Below are 20,682 nucleotides of genomic sequence, written 5' to 3' on the forward strand. Positions count from 1 at the left end.
GGCTTCCTTTGAGGGGCTAAATTAGAATGCATTTCTTCGGAACTCTTGAAGTAAGTGCGCAAAACATTCAGAGAAATATTCAGCACATTTCTATTTCAGGCAGGCGGTGCCCTTCTAACTCTGGAGGTGCGCTGGCGGAAGCACCAGTATTATCCCACAGGGCTTTGTTTAACTCTTTGGGCGCGGGCCGCCGTCGCTAAGTCCTCAGATGTTCAGAATTACTGCAGGCTTTGTGCGGAGGTTCCCACCAGAGCCACAAGGTGTAAGTGTGCAGGTGTGACTGTCTTCCTATATTCGCCAATCAACTTTTCGCGCAATAGACTGAAGTTTCGCCTTCTACGCAACTGAAACGGTCCCCTTACGTTCAGATTTATGCTAAAGAAAAGCTGAAGGGTCTTTTCGCACGTTCCAAAAGCTTTGCTGCACATGCAGATTTCAGCTGCAGCTTGCAGCAACTGCGGGCGTGCAGAAAAGTGGAAAGCGGTGGCCTTTGGCTCTGAAATAAACATCGTTTCGTTTACAACTATCCTATAAACAGAGTGAAATGGGCAATCCGCGGCATCTTCGCCGGGCGTCTTCACAGGACGAAGACGAGGGCGATGTGTTTGATGACAAGTCGGAGAGTGAGACACTGCGCCCACTGGATGCGTGTCCATTCTGAAGTGTAAACCCAAACGTAATCATAAACCACATCCTGATCTAAAGCCCTAAGTTGAGGCCTTGGAGTGCACATGCAGATTCAGAACCCAGGTGTTGTTTGCTGCGCCGGGGCCATCCCTTTTCACGGCCCGTGTTTCTCGCTCCCGCCCAAACAGCTACCGCCACCCATATTTGTTTCAAAGGTGCGCATTCTTGCGTGTTTCTGTTTGTTTCCCGACGTGCGTTTGCATGCATCCTTAGTAAGCTCGGGGAGCGATGAAGAGGCAGAAGAGGCAACTCGTGACGCAGCCGCGACGGGCGGCGACTCGGTTGGCTCCGCCTCAGCAGTTCAAGCCACGACTTCGGCCTCTCCGTCTTCCGCAGGGGCTGCTGAGGCGTCGCGTGCGGCTTCGAGCGACCCCAAGGCCTCTAAGGAGTCTCCAAAGACCCCCGAAAATGAACAAACTGCAGGAAATGAAGCGGCGAGGGACGAGGGCAAACACCGCAGAAGTGCATCTTCTGGGGACGGATTCAGAGCGCGCCCAAAGTCAACATGGCAGGTGAGCTCCCCTGCTTCCTTTGCTTCCATTTCGGGGTACAAAAAGCTTAGGTTAGTGGGAGGGGCGGTGGATGGGTTTGACTATATTGGAGAGGGATATGAGTGCATTGGGTCAAGTGCGTACTTGCATGCATTTTGACGCGGTTTCGGGTGCCTTGGGTCCCTTGGCCAATATAGCTAAGTGAAGCCCTCGTGCTCTGGCTCTTCTGCTTGTGGGCTTCATTCAAGCCTCGGTCTCTCTTAAAGAATGTGGTCTTCGAGTCCACCAAATGCGTTTGTGTTCATGAAGTCCAAAAAGCATGCAGAGGATGCTGAATTTGCGTTCAGCTCATGCAAGAAGACCCCTCCTACGTGCCAAGAGCCACGCGGTACTTTCTGCACGATGACAGGCGAGATGACGACAGCAGCAAATCAGAGGCCTCCGATGAGCACTCCGAAAGCCAACCGGATACGAGAATACCTCGCAGCACTCAGACGCGGTGGGTATCCTTCTTTTGTGCAGGGATATTAGCACATTGGCTACCCTTTCACGTCAGATTTGGCCGTTAAAACAACTAATAGAACGAGGGAATACATGGGGGAACTATGCGCGTTTGTTTTAGCCGATAAAACAAGTAGTAAAATGAGGAAATGCATGGGGAAACTATGCGCAACATGCAAGTGACAGAATGAGAGGGGAACGCAATTCAAAATGAGATGCATTTCTGACTTGCTGTGAATCCACTCCTGTATTGTGGACGCCCTGCAGGGTAGGCTCCAGCAAGAAGCTCTGGACCCCAGACGAGAACGAAGGCGAGTGGAAACACGACATGTGGGAGCAACTGCAGAAAGAGGAGGCAGGAGAAAGGCCGAATTTCAGTAATTGGAACAGAGGACGGCGACCCGGTAGGTACCTTGAAGCGGTTAGTGTTTGAATCTATCTATGTATGCCTGCGGTCATGAATATGCTAAAGGCTTGCGTTTGGTCGTGGGGGACAAGAAGAATCAAGCCCAACGCCGTAGCCATCTGCATTCTTTCTTTGCTCCCTCCGCCGCCTCTGCGCTAGCTGCTAATATGTACTTGACTAGTGCCTAGAGGAAAGCAGTGCACTCCTGCAGCGCTTTGCGCGCATCGCTAGAGTGGAAGTGAATATGTTTTTTGTCATCATATTTCTATTGAGGAAGTTTAGACATGCATGTCGTCCGCGACAGCATAAAGCTGAGGCTAGAAGAAATAGAACCTGAACACCTATCGTTGCTCTTTTTTCTTGGTTTTCAAATTTGGTGTTTTGGGCTGTTTATTGGCTGCAGGACGGCGCGGGGGCTCTTTCGGATACAGACGTGGAGGCCAAGTGGACTCTTGGGTTCCTCGCGGTTCTCGTGGCGGCAGGCAAGGGATGCATGCATTTGGTTACATCGTGCTATTGCTTGTTCCCTTCATTTGGGACGTGGTGTCTCGCCACCGCTCTCTGGCCAAACGCGCAGAGCATTTCTTTATCGCGATTTTTGACGTTCATAGATGCCACATTGATATTGCTGTATACCGTATTCATGTTCATCTGTCATGCATTCATATATCCTTTTGTCGCAAGGCTTTATATTTAGTGCTCCATTGAACAATCTTTGCTGTGTGATGACTATGTGCAGAACTGGAGGAAACGGCAGCTACAGAAATGAGCCTTGTGAGCACAACGTAGCACGCGAACTATTGGAGGTTTGCACAAGACAAAGTAGACGACGTTGCTTAAAGCTAGATTATGAGATTGTGAAGATCGGGCAGTAATGAGGCAGGGTTCTCTGTGAGGTCTCCTCGTCTGAGGTCGCACTTGTATTCGTTGGCATGTATGTAACTGAATGTATATTCTTAATTTCGTTGCTTCGAAATGCAGGGAGGGGAGAGTGGCGCCCGAGAGGCCGCAGTAGGGCGCAGGATTGGAGCAGCGAACGGCAGAAACAATACGTGCCGAGACAAAGCGCAGAGGCGGCATAAGGAGAGTTTAAAGTCTACATGAGGGTTAGGGACCTTTCTCAGTATTTTGAATACCAAAGCGGACATGCACTTGAGCTATAGCAGCAGTGGGTCGGCAGAAAGCGGCGGACTAAGAAGAAGCCCATTGCACTGCCAAGCGCCTATGAGAACACCGCACGTGGACTTAAAAGCGTCTTCGTGATCACTCAAGGATACTGCAGTGGCTCTATCTTAGCGAGCGGCACGTGTGTGTACGCGTGAATTTGTATAAACGTCTAAATCCTACATATGTATGGCACAGAACCAGTTCGGCGGAGGCGGGGAAAGCCAAAGCAATACTTGTTTCTGCTTGATGATTGCTGTTGCTTTTTCTGTTTTCTACTTTAAAGTTCTTTAAATGCTGTGACTCTGAGGCGTGGGGCGCTAGAAAGGCCCTTAGCCAGCAGCCTGCTGCTGTGTTAGAGGGTCAAGGGCTGCCCGTAGCCACCAGCAGCCCCACTCCCGTAGTTGACTACCCGTGCAGGTAGTTTGTTAGTGGGTTCTTTTGTGTCCGTGCCAGGTGGCTAGCGCCATTCAGGGGTGCACGTAAGGCGTGCGCGTTGTACAGAGCAACCGAATTTCTGCGGGCGGCGTAGCTGCGGAGGCAGCAGCACGCGGGTGCAAGGCTCTTTGAGAATGTAGTTTGCACAGGGTACAAAGGGTGTGGTACAGAGCATAGCTTGTACAGGGCAGGGTTGTGCGTGTAAAGAACACAAGTCACGTAAACAGCGCAGCGCCCGCAGCCCCGGCTTTGGACGTGTTGTGCTTTGAACGGTGAGGTGAACGCTGTTCAATCTCTTTTATGTTTCGTCTGTAGCCTACTGTTCTGGTCCCGACTTTCAGCGGAAGTGACCGAGGTTTTCCGCGGTCGGCTCCGCTACACGTAGTGTCTGCAACAGTGACAATGTACTCTTTGTATCACCGAAAAGCAAAATGAGGCCTCCTGCAGCTCTTACCCCATTCTCAAACGCAGAACCTTGAGCACTACGTCAGCAAACTCGTAACTATAAACTATGGAACTCTTAACAACGAAAGCCCTAGCGTGGCCAGCCAAAAGTACCAGTGTATGCATAAAGGACAGCGCGAGCCAATGAAGCACGGTAGAAGTATTCTCTTGACAAGCTTGCTAGTTCGCTAGCTGGCCAGCTAAACAGCCAGTTGCGTGGCTAGCTCACTATGCAGCGTTGCTGGTGAGTAGTTCGTGGGCCGCTTTGGGCCAGTTAAGGGAGCAGCGAGCCTTTTTTTGTGCACCGTTATGTAGGCTGTGGCTTGCTGCTTGCAGTCACACCACCAACGTTCACGAACGTAAGACGGAGATCAACTCGCTGTTGCTGCTTGCACTACGGCTGACGAACGAAGCGAGAACTATATTTCCTGGCCTCTGCAAGTTTGCAGTCGAGCAGATGAGCCATAACGGCGGGGGTAGGCTTGCTGTTCGCGCCCACTGCAGCAGCTGCAGGAAGAGCAGTAGCTGCAGGATGACGTATTATACCTGTTGGCTTGTTTCTAATCTCTCCCAAGCAAAGGATCGATGTGACACCGTCAGGCCTCCTCCGCGTCTGGTTTTTTGCGTATCCATCCAGCAGCAATCGAGAGGTCAAGTGGGCAGACTTCAAGTGCTTCAGCCACGGCTCTTCTTCCTGCTGCTTGGGAGGCCAGCCGCTGCTGCCTCTCCTCCATTCTAGACAGGAGGGAGTGGAGATTTGGCACGCGCTGCTTCCACAGACGTTTCAGCAGAGTCGGTAAACAAGAAGGAGCTATGCAGAGGGAAACGTCAGTTACGTCCTTGCTCTGAATGCAGAGGCAAAAGATTTGTGGTTTTGGGTCTGGGGCTGTGCGTTCATGGTCCATGGTCCAGTGTGTAAGCTGCACACTTAAGGGTTCACAACAGCTGCTCGTTTACCTCGACTGATGTCAAACAACAGGAGAACAAATGGCGGACTTCGTCGCAGTTGACCACATCGAATAGAACTGAAAGCGACAGTGAAACAACAAAAGTAACTGTAAAATGAAAAGCATTTGCCATTCTGTTTAGTTAGGCGCCGAGCACATTCCGCCCATACTTTCCTTTACTGTGTTTCCCACTGCACGAAATGGAAATGACGCAACGGCGCATGGCCTCGGAAGGGCTGCTATTGCTGCGTGTTGCACGTGTCTACTAGTTTTTGTTCACTGTTCAGCTGCATATTCAGGCAGGACCATTCTGCTGGTTGATTCTCCTAGTGCTTCTGGTTGATTCTCTTAGTGCTGATTTTCCTGGTGAATTGACTTTTTCTCTACTTATTATTCGAGTCATTCAGTGCATAGCTTACTATCGTCAGCAATGACAAAAAAGTCGCCTTCCTGCACAAATACTTCCTGCTCAACTATTCCTCGGTGGCTCCAATTTGTTCCTTGGTCAGCCCACTCGACAATGCGCATTAGACCCTGTCTGCATTGGTTTACAACACAAACTGGAAACCCTAAATCATACACCTCAGGGCCCATCCAACTGTGCTGTAGGTCTGCGTATTCAACAACGAGCACTATCTATTATATGAAGCGGCATTTAGAAGCACACGCAGCAAAGCGTGTTCACGTAAACTAATTCTGAATATCAACTGCTCACTCCAAAACGATGAAGCCTTAACCCCCAAACCCTGAAATGTTCAAAATTTTTCATTTAGGAGCATGTGAGGTCTACTTCTCTTGCAGGTTCTGTTTAATATAGACATATAATCATCGCAGTGACTGTTCGCAGCTTACCTGAACGCCCCCGGATCAATCTTATCTTCTACTTTTTGTGCCTCCCGAGTTCTGTGGCTTTTGTTTTCAGTACGATGTCCCTGCTGCTCGAGTATCTGCTGCCGTGAGGGCCACTTGAAGATCTGCGTCTCGGCAGCAATCGCTGCGTTGCGCATTGGTGCTTCCGCGACCCTCGACAAAATGCCCGACGCCGGAGAGCGCCGCAAGACGAAGAGGCGCATGTAGCCACTTGTCGCGAAACGAAGTCGTTCACCTTCATGTACGGACCAAATATTTGGAAAATTACGGGATACAAAGGCATACCACGAATATGAAGTTGAAGGCAGACATACAAATGAACACAAAGTTCGAACAAGCAAAAACAACAGGAAGTAAGACCCAGGGAAAAATTAAGTTTGGCGAATAATCACGATAGAAAGGAAATAGAACAGCTCAGGACAACGATGGAATCTGGCCTCAATCATAAATAGAAATATGAAATGTACACGTACAGATATACATGCCAAGACCTCGAGTGCAAGTAAAACTGAAGACGGTGGAACAAACTCTACAAAGAGCAGCTTGAGAGTGCGCGAGGAAATCTTATGTGTGAGTATTTGCTTTTAAGAAAATAGAAACACAAGTGAACGCAGGTACGAATACAAGCGGAGATCTAGTCTCGTGCACAGTCACAAATTGTTTCCATGACTACGGCCACAGAAACAAAGCAGCCGGAGCCATGCGCTCTAACTCCAAACACCGATGGGCAGAGCAGCGGCAGCACAACGGGCGCAAATAAGCAATTATAGGCAGCACGGGACTCTGACCAGCCTTGATACTTCAAGCGAGCAATGCTAAACGCAACAGCTTCATGCAGGGTGGAGCGAAACCTGCGTTTTTAGTGTCGAATAACGCCTATAATCACACACTGGATAAACTTCAGTGGCAAACCATTTCATGCTAAATAAAGAGCACGAAAACGTGTCTAAACTAGCACCGCATTTCTGACCTGCATCGTCAAGCCACAGTAAACCGATGCTGCAGGCGCCGAATTCTTGAGTGTTCTTTAGAGCTTGTTCGACAAGTTGAGCCAAGCTAATGTTTGAATGAAGTTGGGACAAATTGACGTTTGATTCAAGTTGTGATAAACCAATATTTGGGCGTGGTGGCCTGGAATCTGATTCTGTCTTCAGTGTTTCTTCCGCCTCTTTTGATTGTTCTGTCTGTTTGGCTTGTGTGACTTGTTTTATTTGTTGAATTTGACGCTTGCAGAAATTCAAAATATCAGTCGCGAAGGCCCTCGGATCTTTGCATTTGAGCCAGGGGCGCGTAGATACCACACCGCACGCCGAATCCCCACTAAGCAAAAGGATAGGACAGAACAGTAAACAAGTACAAGAGTGGAAAAGCAAGAGAAATGAATATGGATAAAAGAGGGAGACACGGACAGTCGGTGGCCCAGCATGCTACAGGTTCTTCTCCTCGTGATTAGTGCAGATACAGCTACGTCTCCTCAGCAGCACAAGCAGCACGGCACAGTCAACACAAGCACAAGATCAAGCTACAGGAACAAGAGACTACAGCAACAGCAAGCTACACTAGGCCAGGAAAGGCGGTAAATCATCAACTTGTGCTATACAAGGAAGATGTAGCATGCCAGATTTTGCACAAATTTGGATGTTTCCTTTAACATATAGAACGAAAGACAGCGCATGCAGCACTCGTGGTCCTAATTGTTCCATACCCGCTTTTTTCCTTTAAAAGGCGTCTACTCTGCTTACACTGCAAATGCGTTGGGTTGTATCGGCGGGTCGCAGCGTAGCAGTGGCTGGTCAGCGGTAGCGGAGTAAAGGCAAAGCCCAGAGGTAGCCCTGCGTCTGTCGCATATCTTGAGGCGCTGAAATTAGTTGTAGAAACATGCAATAAGCACATGTAAATCGATGAAAAACACTCGAATACACAATGGTACTTCAAAACTTGTAAAACAGTGAATAGAAGCACTTAAGTGGCCAGATATGCAAATTCACATGCCACTGGTTCCAGGAGACTAAGATTTTAGCTTGAATATATGACATGAAGGAAAAAGCCAGTATATACATGCATGTGGAGGTGAATGTGAGCAGAAGCGAACGGGCTGAACTATGCGCGGAAGCTAATACACTCTTTGAGCTTTCACACCCAACGATTCGGCCTGCAGAAGGCTGTTGTCCTAAAGTTCAACTTGCGCCGTATTTTTTGAAGGTTGCAAGCGATAACATAAGTCCTAAAGCCTCCCCTCGAGCTCTATATCGTTCTCCCTCAGCACTCTGTGCCTTTGTGCAGTAATGGACCAGTTTCGGTTGCCTTTCAGTCTACATTCTGTGTTCTTCAGGATCTAGGACCTAGGACTTATGGTCAAGGGCCTACCTGCAGAGTTTCAAGTGGCGTGAGGAACAGCTCCAGCTCTGGAGTATGCCTCATTTGCATTCTCATTCTGTGGAGCCTCATGACGGCATCTCTCGACAGCAAGGGCTGCTTGGTCTTGTCGACAAGCTGAATTAGTTGTTGCTCTTCATTCGTTTGCAGTTTATCCTCAATCAATTTGCCGCAGTTAGTCAAGGCATCCCCCAGGAAACACAACGCAGGAAGGCGACCAGAACACTCCAACGAGAAGGAACACAGCAGTTGCAGGCTCTCTTGCAGAACCTAAGAAGCGGAAAGTGTAAATGAAAAGGTGAATCAGGCTTTGAGCTAACAACAGCATATGCATGAAGCTTGAACGAAAAGCACTGACAAAAGGAAGGGACACAGACTGAATCGATGTATGGCAACAAATAATGGCGAAGCCAAGTTACAAGGTGTACTCCACCCATTGTTCTCAATTAATTCAGTTGCGCTATCTATAGAACACTATTGCCTGTTATCCTGGACTCGACTTTATTTTCCTGCCGGCTTTAGCAAAGGAAGAAGGAAAAAACAGAACGAATGAGACAGTGACAGAACAAGCGTGCATGTGAAATTCTAGAGGTTAATGCATCCTAAATGCACTGCATTGAAAGTGCTGCTCACTTTAGCGTCTTCACTGCACTGAGGCGAAGAAGGATTGACCAATTGCTCTATCATTTCTTTCATTAATTTCAACACAAGGACACTCCGGCTCTCGGTTGTTTTTTGTTGCAGCTCCTTGGGGGTCATATCTGCTTCAGCTGTTGCTGCTGATGTATTCGCCTGCTGCTGCTGCAGTGGCATATGCACGCGAGAAAGACCTGTATTATAGAAAGCTCCACAGCCAGAAGCAGCAGCCTCTGCTGCTACTGTTGGTGAAGGTGTCGAGTCCCTGAATTCCCTTGCGGAAGCCACTGTAGCAAACCGCACCCGCCTGTGTCGCGCCGCGACGCCTGCCCCAACCCCAGCAGCAGCACCAGCGGCTGCTCCTACTGGAGTGTCTGCAGTTCCTTCGGCGCTTCCAATTGAAGAGTGTGAATACGACAACAGAGCAGCTGAGTCTGATTTTCGCCGCAGAAGCCCTGGACTTAGTGGTGGAACCCTCCTCGCCCCCAGCCCTGCTGGACCCCCTGCTGCACCTGCTGCTGTTGAAGAGACTGCCGCTGTTATTTTCGCAGGCTCTCCTGGCCATCGAACGCGATGATGCACCCGTGAAGCGACCGACAATCGCGCCACTGAAGTGTTGAGGGTCTGACGATAAGAGGGCAGCTCCGGCAGACACTCACGGCGGATGCAGCCGGCGAGGGGGTCGAACCAGTCAGGGAGGGCAAGGTGGGGTTGCTGTTCTGCTGCAGCGGCCTCTGCGGCTAGGTCGTGGCTCTCCCTCAAGGCCTGCTGCACCTCCTCAGGCAAAGACGCAACCTGCAAAGGTCGCTCTTGCAACAACAGAGAAGAGCGATGAGCCTTTCCTCCTGCAACGGCAGCAGTACCGGAAGCAACTTCTGCTGATTCTTCTTGTTGTTCTTTTCTCGGGGTCTCCTGACAACTGGACCCAGAGGATTCCCCGCGCAGCTGTCCCTCTGCCAGGGGAGTGCCACCGTGACAGAGGGCAGTGGGCGTAGGGGTAAGGCTGCAGTAGAGAGGAGTGCATGATCCAGCAGTGCAACTCGTCTGGTACTGTGCCCAAGCTGGTGAGGAGTCTGTGGTGGCCACGGCAGCTTGCGGGATCCCTAGAGAGCTGGAAGGGGTCCCGGTGGGCAGCACCGCGATGTACTGGTGCTTGAGAACGGTGTGGGAGCTGCTGCTGCTACAATTCGACTTAGCTGCAATGATAGAGCCATCTGCGGAGCGGGCACTGCCGCTAGCGTTACTGGGGTAGCTACAGCTAGCTGGGGTGGTGCAGCCTGCGGTGTCTGCTGAGCTGGGGATGGCAAAGGAACCGCCGAGAGACTGCAGCGAAAGTACGCTCCCACTGGCTGTAGAGACAGAGGTGACAGAGACTCCTGGATGGCATATGTTTGGGGGCTTCAGGGGGAAGTCACATGGTGCGTTGAGCTGCTGCTCGTGGACACCAGCAGAAATATGATTCACCATGGCAAAGAAACGCTTGAGTTATATTCTCCCAAGAGTGTTAGAGGCACTTACTAAGAAAATGGAGAGCCAAGAAAAGGGACGGAACACTACGCAGACGAAAATAATTGTAAAGATGAGCGCTATTCATGTTTGCAGCATGGGGGAACCCATGGGGGCGGCGCTGACTGGTCGAGCCGGCGAGGAAGCCCGAAGGTAAACAAAATACACTAATAAGAGATATTAGACAAACTGAAGTAATATGCTCTGATGAACTACTTCGCGCAAAGTGAATAGATTCCTGCAAATGAAAGACTTGCTGCGGCCGAAGGCAACCGGCGCCTATCTGATCTGCAGGCACTGCAAGTTGAAGAACAAGACCTGAAAATACCTTTTTAGCTCTTGAAAAAAGCATTTAACGAGAAATAATCTATTTACTTCAAGATTACCCTTTTTGCAGCCTATTGGGGCTTAGGAGAGCTGCCGTCTCTCAATTTACAGTGGTCACCAGGAACTGAGGAGAGTGACCTGACCATGTCCCGCTGGGGCTGGGAAGCCGCAAGCATCTACTCGTAAGTGAGGACACACTTTCCGAAACAGACCGAAGACTCCAAAAAATTAATTGTTTTGTGGCTTAGGGAAATAGGTGCAGGAAGTTAATAAGTTCGTCCTCTGCTGGTGCTCCCACTTGCCACTGGCTTGCGACAATGTTCACGTCACGATGTCGTTTCTTTCTACTGCTAAGTCATGCGACGATTCAGCCAAAGTGAACATTCAGGAACTCAACCAAACTTACTGTATAACCCATATGCAGTTTTAGAACATGCGTCAATATAGTTCTCCAACTTAAACCGCCTTGAAAAGAGGGGCGACAATTACTTAAGTAATTGAGCCGATGAAGGCGCACAGCGAGATTGAAAAAGGTACTTAAATACATCTAGTAGGATCAAGCTATCACATATCAACGATAAAAAAGACGAAATAATTTGGCAATCACATATGCTGTTGAGTGCTGCGCTCCCCGCCAGGTAATGCAATGATAATTAAACAGTTTGCGATAAAATGGTAATTACAAAGCCGACAGTCATAATTTGGTAGAGGTCATCTTCAGGCACGCAGCATCAGTCATGCAATTGCGTTTATGAGGTAAAAATTAGCATTAGTGAGCAACCAATTCTTCCATGTTGCCTATCGACTAGTACTGCAGCAGGGCAACTGGAATACAGTTCGCCGTCCACTGTGATCTTTGCAATAGCTACAAGACGAATAGTAGCACTTAATACCATTTATTATTGTGACGGATAAACAAATCCGTAGTAATGGGCTCCTGGTTGCTGGCCTTCCCCTAAGAGCCTCCTGAGGTGCTTTGGGGATGAGCTTTTGGCTCCAATTCAGAGTCGAATTCATTGCTGAAATGTCCGCTTGTTTCCACAGATGCGCATTATCCATATATGAATAGAAAAAATGCGCGTTGCACATGCAACAGTTGTGCTATGATGTAACTGTTCTGCGAAGCACAAATACACACAGAAGCCGCTAGCTGTGGCTAGCTGAGGCCACATAGAAGCCGCTAGCTGTGGCTAGCTGAGGCGAGCTGCACTGAGTTGTAGCCTGCTGCAAGTAGCTGTGGCGAGCTGCAGGCAGCTGTGGCTGGTCCTATCCCGCAGCAGCTAGCTGTCAGTGGGTGTAGGTAGCTACAGCAAGCTGCAGCTCGGCGCAGCTGCCCGCAGTTAACCGCCACTATCTATAGCTAGCCATTGCTAGCTGGGGAGGCCTAATTTCCGCAACACTGACACTTATGTTACAGGGGACCAAATCAGCAAGCTGCTAGCGGCGATGTGCCCTAAGTAGCAAAGCCAAGACCTGGTCGCTTCTGGGCAGTGTCAGGGGTGGCCAACAGGAGAGAAGGCGCTGCTGCCACGTAGATAAATTGCAGCGCAAAATAGTTTTTTGGAAATTCTAATGAAACTTGTGACTCGAACTGGTGCTTAATAGGCAGCTTGAGGAACCAATGGAAAATTAACGCCAGCGCTCCCTGGGTGTCTACCACTTTGGACTTAAAGAGTGCGACAAGAAGAACCAACACAGAAGCCTTACATGCAACTGCAGAATGCCTCAGAGCTGGTTCATTAGCTGAGGAAATCTTCGCTAGGCACTACCCCCAAGCCCCAAGGACCCAAGCTGCCCTCGGGTTCGGAGCTGTTGGGGCTCGCCCGCATGCAGAGGCAGCGAGAGCGGCTGCATGCGTCGTACTGGCGAAGTCAAGAGGGAAAGAAGTTTCCGAAGCTGCAGTGGAGGCGCTGAGAGCGTTTTGAAGCTTATCAGGGGGGGCTCTGATGCCCAGAGGAGACGCAAAGAAAGTCTGGGACTTCATGCAGCAGCGCCTCGCTGAGGCTGCGACACTTCTCGCTGCCTTAGATACTCTGAGTCACCCGCAGATCTGGACAGGCCTGTCTCAGTGCAGTTTGTGCTGCATGCGACCCTGCTACAGCCTCGTGGGGCCACTTGCAGCGGCGGCAGCACTAAACACTGCGGGGATATAATGCCATGCGCTATCTACCAAGCTGCGACTAACTCAGGTGGCTGGCAGGAATTTGTGAAACGCGTCATACAGTTCATTTCTGGGAGCACGCAGCAGTGCTCTGGCGCAGCAACTGGAAAAGAAAGACAAATAACATGCGGTAAAAAGTAATGGGAAACGTGAAACTTGCAGCCAGTTGGTAAATTAATAGATCGGGACGAGAATAAGCTCCAAGTTGATGGTACTCTGATCGTAGGACGACACGAGCAGTTCCCCCACGGACCCAGCGCATAGCACAAATGGAGTTTGTCTAGTAATGCTGCGCTTGCTGGGTTACTATGTGTAAATATTGTATTTGAAAATCAATATGGAACTATGTAAGCCAAAAACTGAAGTATGAGGGGCTGAGCCCGTGAGTTTCACTTCTCAGCAGAGCCTAGTAGGCCCTGCATGCGTCGTCGGCGCTCGGTGGAGGTCCCAGCTGTCGATTTGTTTCTTTTCAGAGACAAAATAATGAGTTGAATGGATTTATTAGCTTTTGAAGGAAAAAAGAAGACAAGGAAGAAGACCTACTTGTCCCAACTCCGCAAAAACCAAAACCCCAGCTGGCTGGCGTGCATACACTCTAGTGCGGCGGGTTTCTACTGAGCCGTGATCCTCTTGTATTTTCTTTGTCTTTGCGTTTTTTAAACATCACCGGGAGTTCCCATTTATTATTTGCGCATTTCTCCTCTTTTGCTTCCCTGAAACTTCCCTGTCGCCCGTTGAACCTCTGGCTACCCTTTGCATGCTCTGCACTTGACCGGATCTGCTGCTTTCCTCAGCCAAGGCACCGCTTGCCAAAGAGGGCCCCAAATGAGCCCTCAGGCGCCACCACCAGCTGCTCGCCGCCGCAGCCACAGCCGCAGGGCCGGCAGCAGCAAAGCGCAGCTGAGGAATGGCAGACGCAGGTGCTGCAGCTCCCGCTTCTGCGCGGGCTGAACAGCCGCAGCAGCAGCAGCAAGAGCAACAGCAGGGTCCCTCTGTCTCCAGCTCAAGCAGCTCATGCGTCTCAGCGGAGAAGAGTGCCTCTGCAGACAATGCCGAGGGGCCCCTCCTCTGCGCTTCGGCTTCAGCAGCAAGTAAAAATGAGGGCAAGAGCAGATCCTGCGCTGCTGCTGCTGCTGAGGCGTTCGTGGCTCGCCTAGCTGAAGTGTACACAGTAGACGAGGCCGCGTCAGCAGCAGACGCAGCAGCAGCAGCAGCAGACACAGCAGCAGCAGCGGGCGCGGCCGCAGAGGGCGCACACGGTGTACGTACACCCCGCGCCTCCGCCTGCGTCGCCTGGGAGCTGCAGCAGCTGCCGCAGCAGGGCGAGTTGGTAGTTAACATTCTTGTGCGTCTGGAGCAGCTGCTGAGGCACAAGGGGGAGGTCAGCGGGCCCACTTCTTTGACAACTTCGTCACTAGCAAACAGACTTAGAGTTTTCTCCCCAACGCTTTGTGGCTGCGGCCAACTGTGGGCACTTCTCTGTGAACGCCCACAGCCATTGGCCGCGGCCAAATGGCCAACACAATCATGCTGTGTACACTTGTAATATATATTATATATATAATATATATGTTGTATATACTTGTAATATATGCATATATATGTGTATATATATTATGTATATACATATGTATACGTATGCACATACATATATATATATATAACTATATTATATATGAATATAAGGATATATATATGTATAGATATATGTGTATATATATAAATATGTACAGCTATATTATACATGAATATATGGATATATATATGTATAGATATATGTATAGATATATGTGCACATATATAAATATATATAACTATATTATATGTGAATATATATAATATATATATGTATAGATATATGTGTGCGTGTGAGCGCCTAGCGCTGGTTTGTGTCTCCTTGTCTCCACGGAAGCCCTTGGGGGCGCTGCAGAGGCTGACGGAGATTTTCTCAACATAAAGAAGCTGCACAAGTTAAATAAAAAATATATTTTCAAATTAATCAAAAAGGCCTTGCAGTTGGCTGCGTGGGGGCTCTTAGTCAGCCAGTTGGGCGCCAGCATAAATGAAACAGAACTAATTAATGAAGCACTTTTGTTGCTCTTGCCAAATACTTCGCCTAATAAAACCTATATTTCTTTACTCCGAAGCAGCGCTTCACGAGGCGCCGTCCTGAGCAGCAAAACGAAAATAAATTAAGTTTTAATTTAATTCCACTTTTGCTTCTTTTCCAACACTTTTATTCATTTGAATCCTTTTAAAAGCATGCGAACACATCAGGTTGGAGTGTATGTACACGAGGAGTGTATGTGCACTTTGCGAACAAATGCAACTTCACTTATTTGCATTTTGTTTTTTTTGAGGTGTGTGTACAGGCCACTCAAATCTTAAAGGCTCTGGTGACGGAGCAGAGAGATGAGCTGACGAAGGCTGCTTCGGTTTTGGGGTGAGGCTGAGTTGTTGAGTGAATAATAAATTCATGTATTTATACTTTATAGTTGAATTTTCTCATTATTGACTTAGTTATTTAGTCATTTTGCTATTTATTTACTCTTTTCTCGTTATTTATGACTGCCGCAGGGGCCTTCAATCAGCAGTAGAAGGTTTACTTGTCTCAACAAGATCGCTTCGTTTTTATTTGTCCGACTTTCACCGCAGCCATTTGCTGCTGCCTTTGTCAATTGTGGAGCAGCAGCAGCGGCAGCAGCAGCTGCAGCAGGAGCAGCAGCAGCTGCTGCGGCTGCAGCAGCTCGAAGCCGCCGTTACTGCTGCTTCTACTTGCTCCTTTGCTGCTGCCGACTTGCCGCTGCAAGCAGCTCTTCTCATGGAAGCTGCTGCTCTAAGCATCTCTACAAAGAAAAACAGCACAAGTGCAACAAATGCAACAAATCTAACAAATGTAACAAATGCAAGAAATGCAACAAATATAACAAATGCAATAGATGCAACAAATGCAACAAATATAACAAACAGTATAATTGATGCAAAAGGAATGAACGGCGCAAGCCCAGAAGTGGATCCAAAGGCGCAGGAGAAGATACAGCTGTATGCAAAAAGAGCAGCAGCAAAGGTTTGAAAGCCCTAAACCCTAAACCCTACGCCCTAGACCCCAAACCCTTGCTTTCGTTGGCAGTCCAGCTTCGGCGCTTAATCCAGTGGTGAAACTTTTGCTGCGTCTTAGCGCATTCGTTGTGGAGCCCTGGGCGGGCAGCAGCATTTCTTGCTGCGGTTGCTGCTGCTGCGGTTGCTGCTGCTGCCACATTTGCTGCTGAAGCCTCTTCGGCTGTCCTTAGTTGCTCTCCTGATTTGCTGCCTCTCTAATTGTCACGTTCTGTTTGCCCCTAAACCCCACAGAAGCTGCAGTTGCCTGCAGCTGCGACGGAGAGCAGCAGCAGCAGCAGCTGCCTGCAGCTGCTGCAGCAGCGGCTGCACTTAATGCAAGGAGGCACATATATATGCACTGTATGCATACATTTTTAAACTATATATCATATATCTAAGTATAAATTTATATATATTTACGCGCGAAGACATAATTGCTTCTTTTGTGTCCTCAGGCGCAACAAATGACTAACAGACTTAAATCCGAACTCAGCTGCGTGCTGCAGTTGGCGGCGCGTTCACTGCCGCCTCCCTCCTGCAGCTGCTGCTGGAAAAGGCCTGCAAAACCTGCTGCTGCAGCTGCTGCTGCTGCTGCTTCAGGCAGTAGCGAGGACACATGGGGGCTGTATTACTCTGCGGTTAGCGCCTTTTCTCTGCTGCCCCCCTCGTCTTCCGTGGGCGCTGCTGTTGCTGCAGCAATAGCAGCAGCTTCAGCAGCTGCAGCACGTCAGGTTCTGTTTGCGTACGTGCCTGCTGATGCTGCTGCCTTCTCAGAGGCAGAGGCTGAGAGCCTTGAGGTGCGGCAGCAGCTGCGGAGCAGACTGCTGCTGCTGCCGGACGCTGCTGCTGGTCCAGGTACAGCAGCAGCAGCAGCTGCTGCTGCTGCTGCAGGGGCAGCAGCAGCAGCAGCAGCAGCAGATGTCTTGGGGCTCCCGTCTGCCGCTTCTCTCGCTACTTCTGTTGCAGCAGCAGATGGCGCTGCCTGTCTTATTAGGCTGATGGGTTTGCTGTTTGACTATCTCGTCGGCGCTGCTGCTCTTATTAGGTGGCACGCAGCAGAGGCTCTCTGGGTGCTGGACGAATGGTCACAGCAGCAGCAGCAGGCACAGCAGCAGCATCTCATGCTGCTGCAGCAGGAGCAGCTGCAGCAGGAGCAGCTTCAGCAGCATCGGCAAGCGCAACGAGAGGAAGATAGTACTACTGCTGGCAGCAGCAAAACAGACTTCGACATTGCAGCAGCAGCTGCAGTAGCAGCGGCAGCTGAATCAACAGGTGGCAGCAGCGGTAACAGCCCAGGCGCAATGGAATTGGCAGCGAGAGCGCGGCAGAGGCTACGAGGTCTCCCGTCTGGTCTTCGACTGGGTTTATTTTTGCTGCAAGTGCGACGGCTGCTGCTGCAGCAGCGGCGCAGCTTGTGGGAACAGCTGCAGCAGCAGATAGCTGAGGTGGCTGCCGTGGTGCCCATCGCTGTAGATGATCCTGCTGCACTTTCTGATTTTATATCTTTTGCCACAGCGCTGAGAGCGTTTACTGCAGCGGGAGAGGCGTTCGTTGCTGCTGCTAACCCGGAGGCTGACAAATTGTTGCAGGCAGCAGCAACAGCTGCAGCAACAGCAACAACCTTAGCAGCAACAGCAACGGGCGCAGCAGCAGCAAGCTACAGTGATGGGCTCTTGGATATGCAAACACTTGCGGATGCGACAGCAGCAGCTGTAGCAGCGGACGCAGCAGCAGCAGCAGCAGTGACAGCAGCAGCTGCAGCTGCAGCTGATCCTGACGCGGTGGACTCGTGCAGAGGTACCTCCAGTTCCAGCAGCACCACCAAAAGCAGCAGCAGAAACAGCAGCGGCGGCAGTAGCAGCAGCAGCAGCAGCAGGTTGCATGAGCTGCTGCTGCTGCGAGTTGAAGCTGCACTGTCTCACCTGGAGACAGAAACCATTGTTGTTCTGCTGCAGCAAATCAGGAAAGAGAGCTGGGATCGACTCCCGGTGAGACACAGGCAGCCCGTGCTGCTGCTTTCCTTTCACAGCAGCAGCAGCAGCAGCGGCAGCATCTCTTGGCCGCTGCCGTCGGCTGCACTAGAGGACTCGTGCTTCGCCACAGCGCCTCCGCTTCCCAGCAGCGACGCCGATGGGAATGCCTCCAGTTTAAATGCAGCAAAAGGAAATAAAGGAAGACAAATAAATAAAAGTTCAAAGAGGTGCCAAAGGTGCGGGCAGCAGCTGATGGCGGCCAACGCACAAAACCCATTTGCCACGTGGCAGCCAGGCAAGCCCTTTGCTGCAGCATCAGCAGCAGCAGTGGATCCTGCTCGCGCCCTGCAGCAGCAACAGCAGCAGCGCTCGTTAGCTGCTGCAGAGCTGGCTGCGATAGATTTGGAACTGCGAGCAGCAGCAGCAAGCTCAGTAAGTTGTACAGGCAGCTCTCCTGTGGTCGTTGCCGCTGCTGCTGCAGTAGCGAGGAAACTTGAGGTGTATTGGCAGCTTGCTGCCGCAGCACCAGGGGCAGCAGCAGCCACAGTAGCATCGATGCTGCGGTTGCTGCGGCTGTACACTGCTGCTGCTGCTGCTGCTGCCCTCCCAGGGGAGCTGAGCTCACTGCTGGCTGAGCCTTGCTCAGCCGTTTTGTGTCTAAGTACAGAAAAAAGCAAAATGGAAAAGATCAAAACCGAAAAGAGCAAGAAGGACAGGGGGACGTGCGCCTTTGTTGCAGCAGCAGAGGACGCCCAGCTGCTGAAGCTGCTGCTGCCGCACCTCGCGTTGCTGTTGCAGCAGACAAACGAGCACCTCAAGCCCTTAAAGCACAAGCTGACATTTCAAATCAGCAGCAGCAGCGGCAGCGGTGAAGGGCTGGACAGCAGCAGCTCCTCTCTATCGCTGACGAGCAGCACGCGGCTACCTCACTCTCAGCAGCAGCAGTTGCTGCTGCTACAGCTGGTGCCGCCCATGCAGCAGCAGCATAGCCCGGGGGCCCTGTGGGGCCTCACGCACAAAGTTGCTGCTGTGGAGTCAGCTCAGCAGCTGCTACAAGCTCTACATGTCCAGCTGATTTTGCATGGGCTGCAGCAGGAGCAGCAGAAACAGCAGCAGCAGCATGGGCGGCAAAGCTCCCAGCAGCAGCAGCAGCAGGAGCAGCAGCAGCAACAGCAGGTTGGTGTTGGTTGCAATGCGGGCTTGTTATCATCTTTGTCCTTTGAACAGCAGCAGCAAATAGTCAATACAATTAGAGATACGGAGATGGCGGTTAGCGAGTTGCGGGCTCTAGTGTATAGACACCTCGCGTCTCTCCTGTGCAACAGCAGCGCCTTCATGGACGCAGTCGCTGCTGCTGCCAAAGAAACAGCAGCAGCAGACTGGGGCCCTCCGGCTGTAGCAGGAGGAGCAGCAGCAGCAGTGCCTGCTGCCTTTGCTGCGGCGGCACAGCAGCAGCAGCGGCAGCTGCGGGACCTGTACTGGAAGCTGCGCTGCGCTGGTGGCGGCAGCATCCCGCAGCAGCAACAGCAGCAGCTGTGGGCTAGCATAGTGAGTCAATGCGTGGCAGATGCAGCAGCAGCATTCGCCGCTGCACCCCTGCCTGTAGATACACTCGACAACTGCTTCTGTGCTGCTCCGTTGGTGGCTCTTGCCGAGTCTCTCAAAGATATCATTAGAGAAGCAAGCGCGCAGCACGCCAGAGCAGCAGCAGCAGCAGCAGCTGCTGCTGCGGGAGAAGGAGCAGCAGCAGCAACCGCAGAAGCGCCTGCCTCCCGGCGCCCGTCGGAGCACGGGCCGCACGCATACCCAGCGAACCCAGCTAGGACTGACTCAGCAGCAGCAGCAGCAGCAGCAGCAGCAGCGGACCCTCTGTCGTTGGAGGCTGCAGCTTTCGACTCTCTGGTTGACATATGCTCTCGGCCAGCGCAGGAGCAGCTGCGGTGGTGCCGCGAGCAGCGGGAGAGGCGCAGCGCTTTCTCTCAGCAAAGGCAAATGAACTGCAGCGAAATATTCAACAATATGAATAACAGTCCACGAAGCAGCAACGCGAGCGGCGGCTCGGGGCAGCTGCTGCTTGCCCAGCAGATCGAGCGGCAGCTGCTGCAGCGGCTGCAGCAGCTGACAGACAGATGAGGCAGCACAAACTCTTTGCGATGACTTATGTGCATCTCCTATTTTATCTTGCGTGGACCCTTTTTGTTGGCTCCGCTCCCGTTTTTCAACTCGACCCATTCGTTCAGTATCTTTTGCTTCCGTTGCTGCTGCTGCTGCTGCTGCTGCTTTCTGCAGCACTGTGTACCTCTAAAGGTTTACTGAGAGAGCAGTGGCGCGCTGCAGCGGCGCCAGCCAAATAAAAGAACAACTAGGTAGATGGATTGGAGCAACGTGAACAGAGAGCATCTCACGGCGAGCCATTCAAAGGCATAAGCAGGAGCAGCAACTAGGTCAGCAGCAGCAGCTAGATCAGCAGCAGCGAAACTAAAGCGCAGCAAACGCTATAAGAGCGGGACTAACGGACGAGGCGCACCCGTCCAGTGTTTTTTAAACAAGAGTAAAGCTGCTTTAAGGGGAGCAAGAAACGCGTGGCATTTCGTGATTGAAAGATCTGTTTTGCCCTCTCTCCTCCACACCACAAAACGACAACAAGGCGCAGCAG

General features: G+C 51.0%; 4 protein-coding genes across 4 annotated transcripts; 2 read left to right on the forward strand and 2 right to left on the reverse strand.

Annotated features, from left to right (window-relative positions):
* Positions 1-544: 544 nt before the first annotated feature.
* Positions 545-3,167, forward strand: ETH_00018630 (uncharacterized protein; the record flags this gene model as incomplete). The annotated part of the gene is made up of 7 exons (XM_013377603.1): positions 545-623; positions 901-1,199; positions 1,526-1,677; positions 1,947-2,083; positions 2,489-2,567; positions 2,825-2,859; positions 3,067-3,167. The coding sequence occupies 7 exons, from the start codon at positions 545-547 to the stop codon at positions 3,165-3,167; spliced, it is 882 nt and encodes a 293-aa protein (XP_013233057.1).
* Positions 3,168-4,727: 1,560 nt separating this feature from the next.
* ETH_00018635 (uncharacterized protein) lies at positions 4,728-6,151 on the reverse strand (the record flags this gene model as incomplete). Its single annotated transcript, XM_013377604.1, has 4 exons — positions 4,728-4,976; positions 5,089-5,156; positions 5,498-5,616; positions 5,931-6,151. 4 exons carry the CDS (start codon positions 6,149-6,151, stop codon positions 4,728-4,730), a joined length of 657 nt encoding a protein of 218 aa, XP_013233058.1.
* Positions 6,152-8,303: 2,152 nt separating this feature from the next.
* On the reverse strand, positions 8,304-10,427 carry ETH_00018640 (uncharacterized protein; the record flags this gene model as incomplete). Its single annotated transcript, XM_013377605.1, has 2 exons — positions 8,304-8,594; positions 8,958-10,427. 2 exons carry the CDS (start codon positions 10,425-10,427, stop codon positions 8,304-8,306), a joined length of 1,761 nt encoding a protein of 586 aa, XP_013233059.1.
* Positions 10,428-13,861: 3,434 nt separating this feature from the next.
* Positions 13,862-20,159, forward strand: ETH_00018645 (uncharacterized protein; the record flags this gene model as incomplete). Its single annotated transcript, XM_013377606.1, has 4 exons — positions 13,862-14,335; positions 15,327-15,397; positions 15,610-16,021; positions 16,509-20,159. The coding sequence occupies 4 exons, from the start codon at positions 13,862-13,864 to the stop codon at positions 20,157-20,159; spliced, it is 4,608 nt and encodes a 1,535-aa protein (XP_013233060.1).
* Positions 20,160-20,682: the final 523 nt, after the last annotated feature.

This window comes from Eimeria tenella, genomic scaffold (genome assembly GCF_000499545.2).
Source record: "Eimeria tenella Houghton genomic scaffold, Eth_scaff58, whole genome shotgun sequence".
Taxonomy (NCBI): Eukaryota; Apicomplexa; class Conoidasida; order Eucoccidiorida; family Eimeriidae; genus Eimeria; species Eimeria tenella.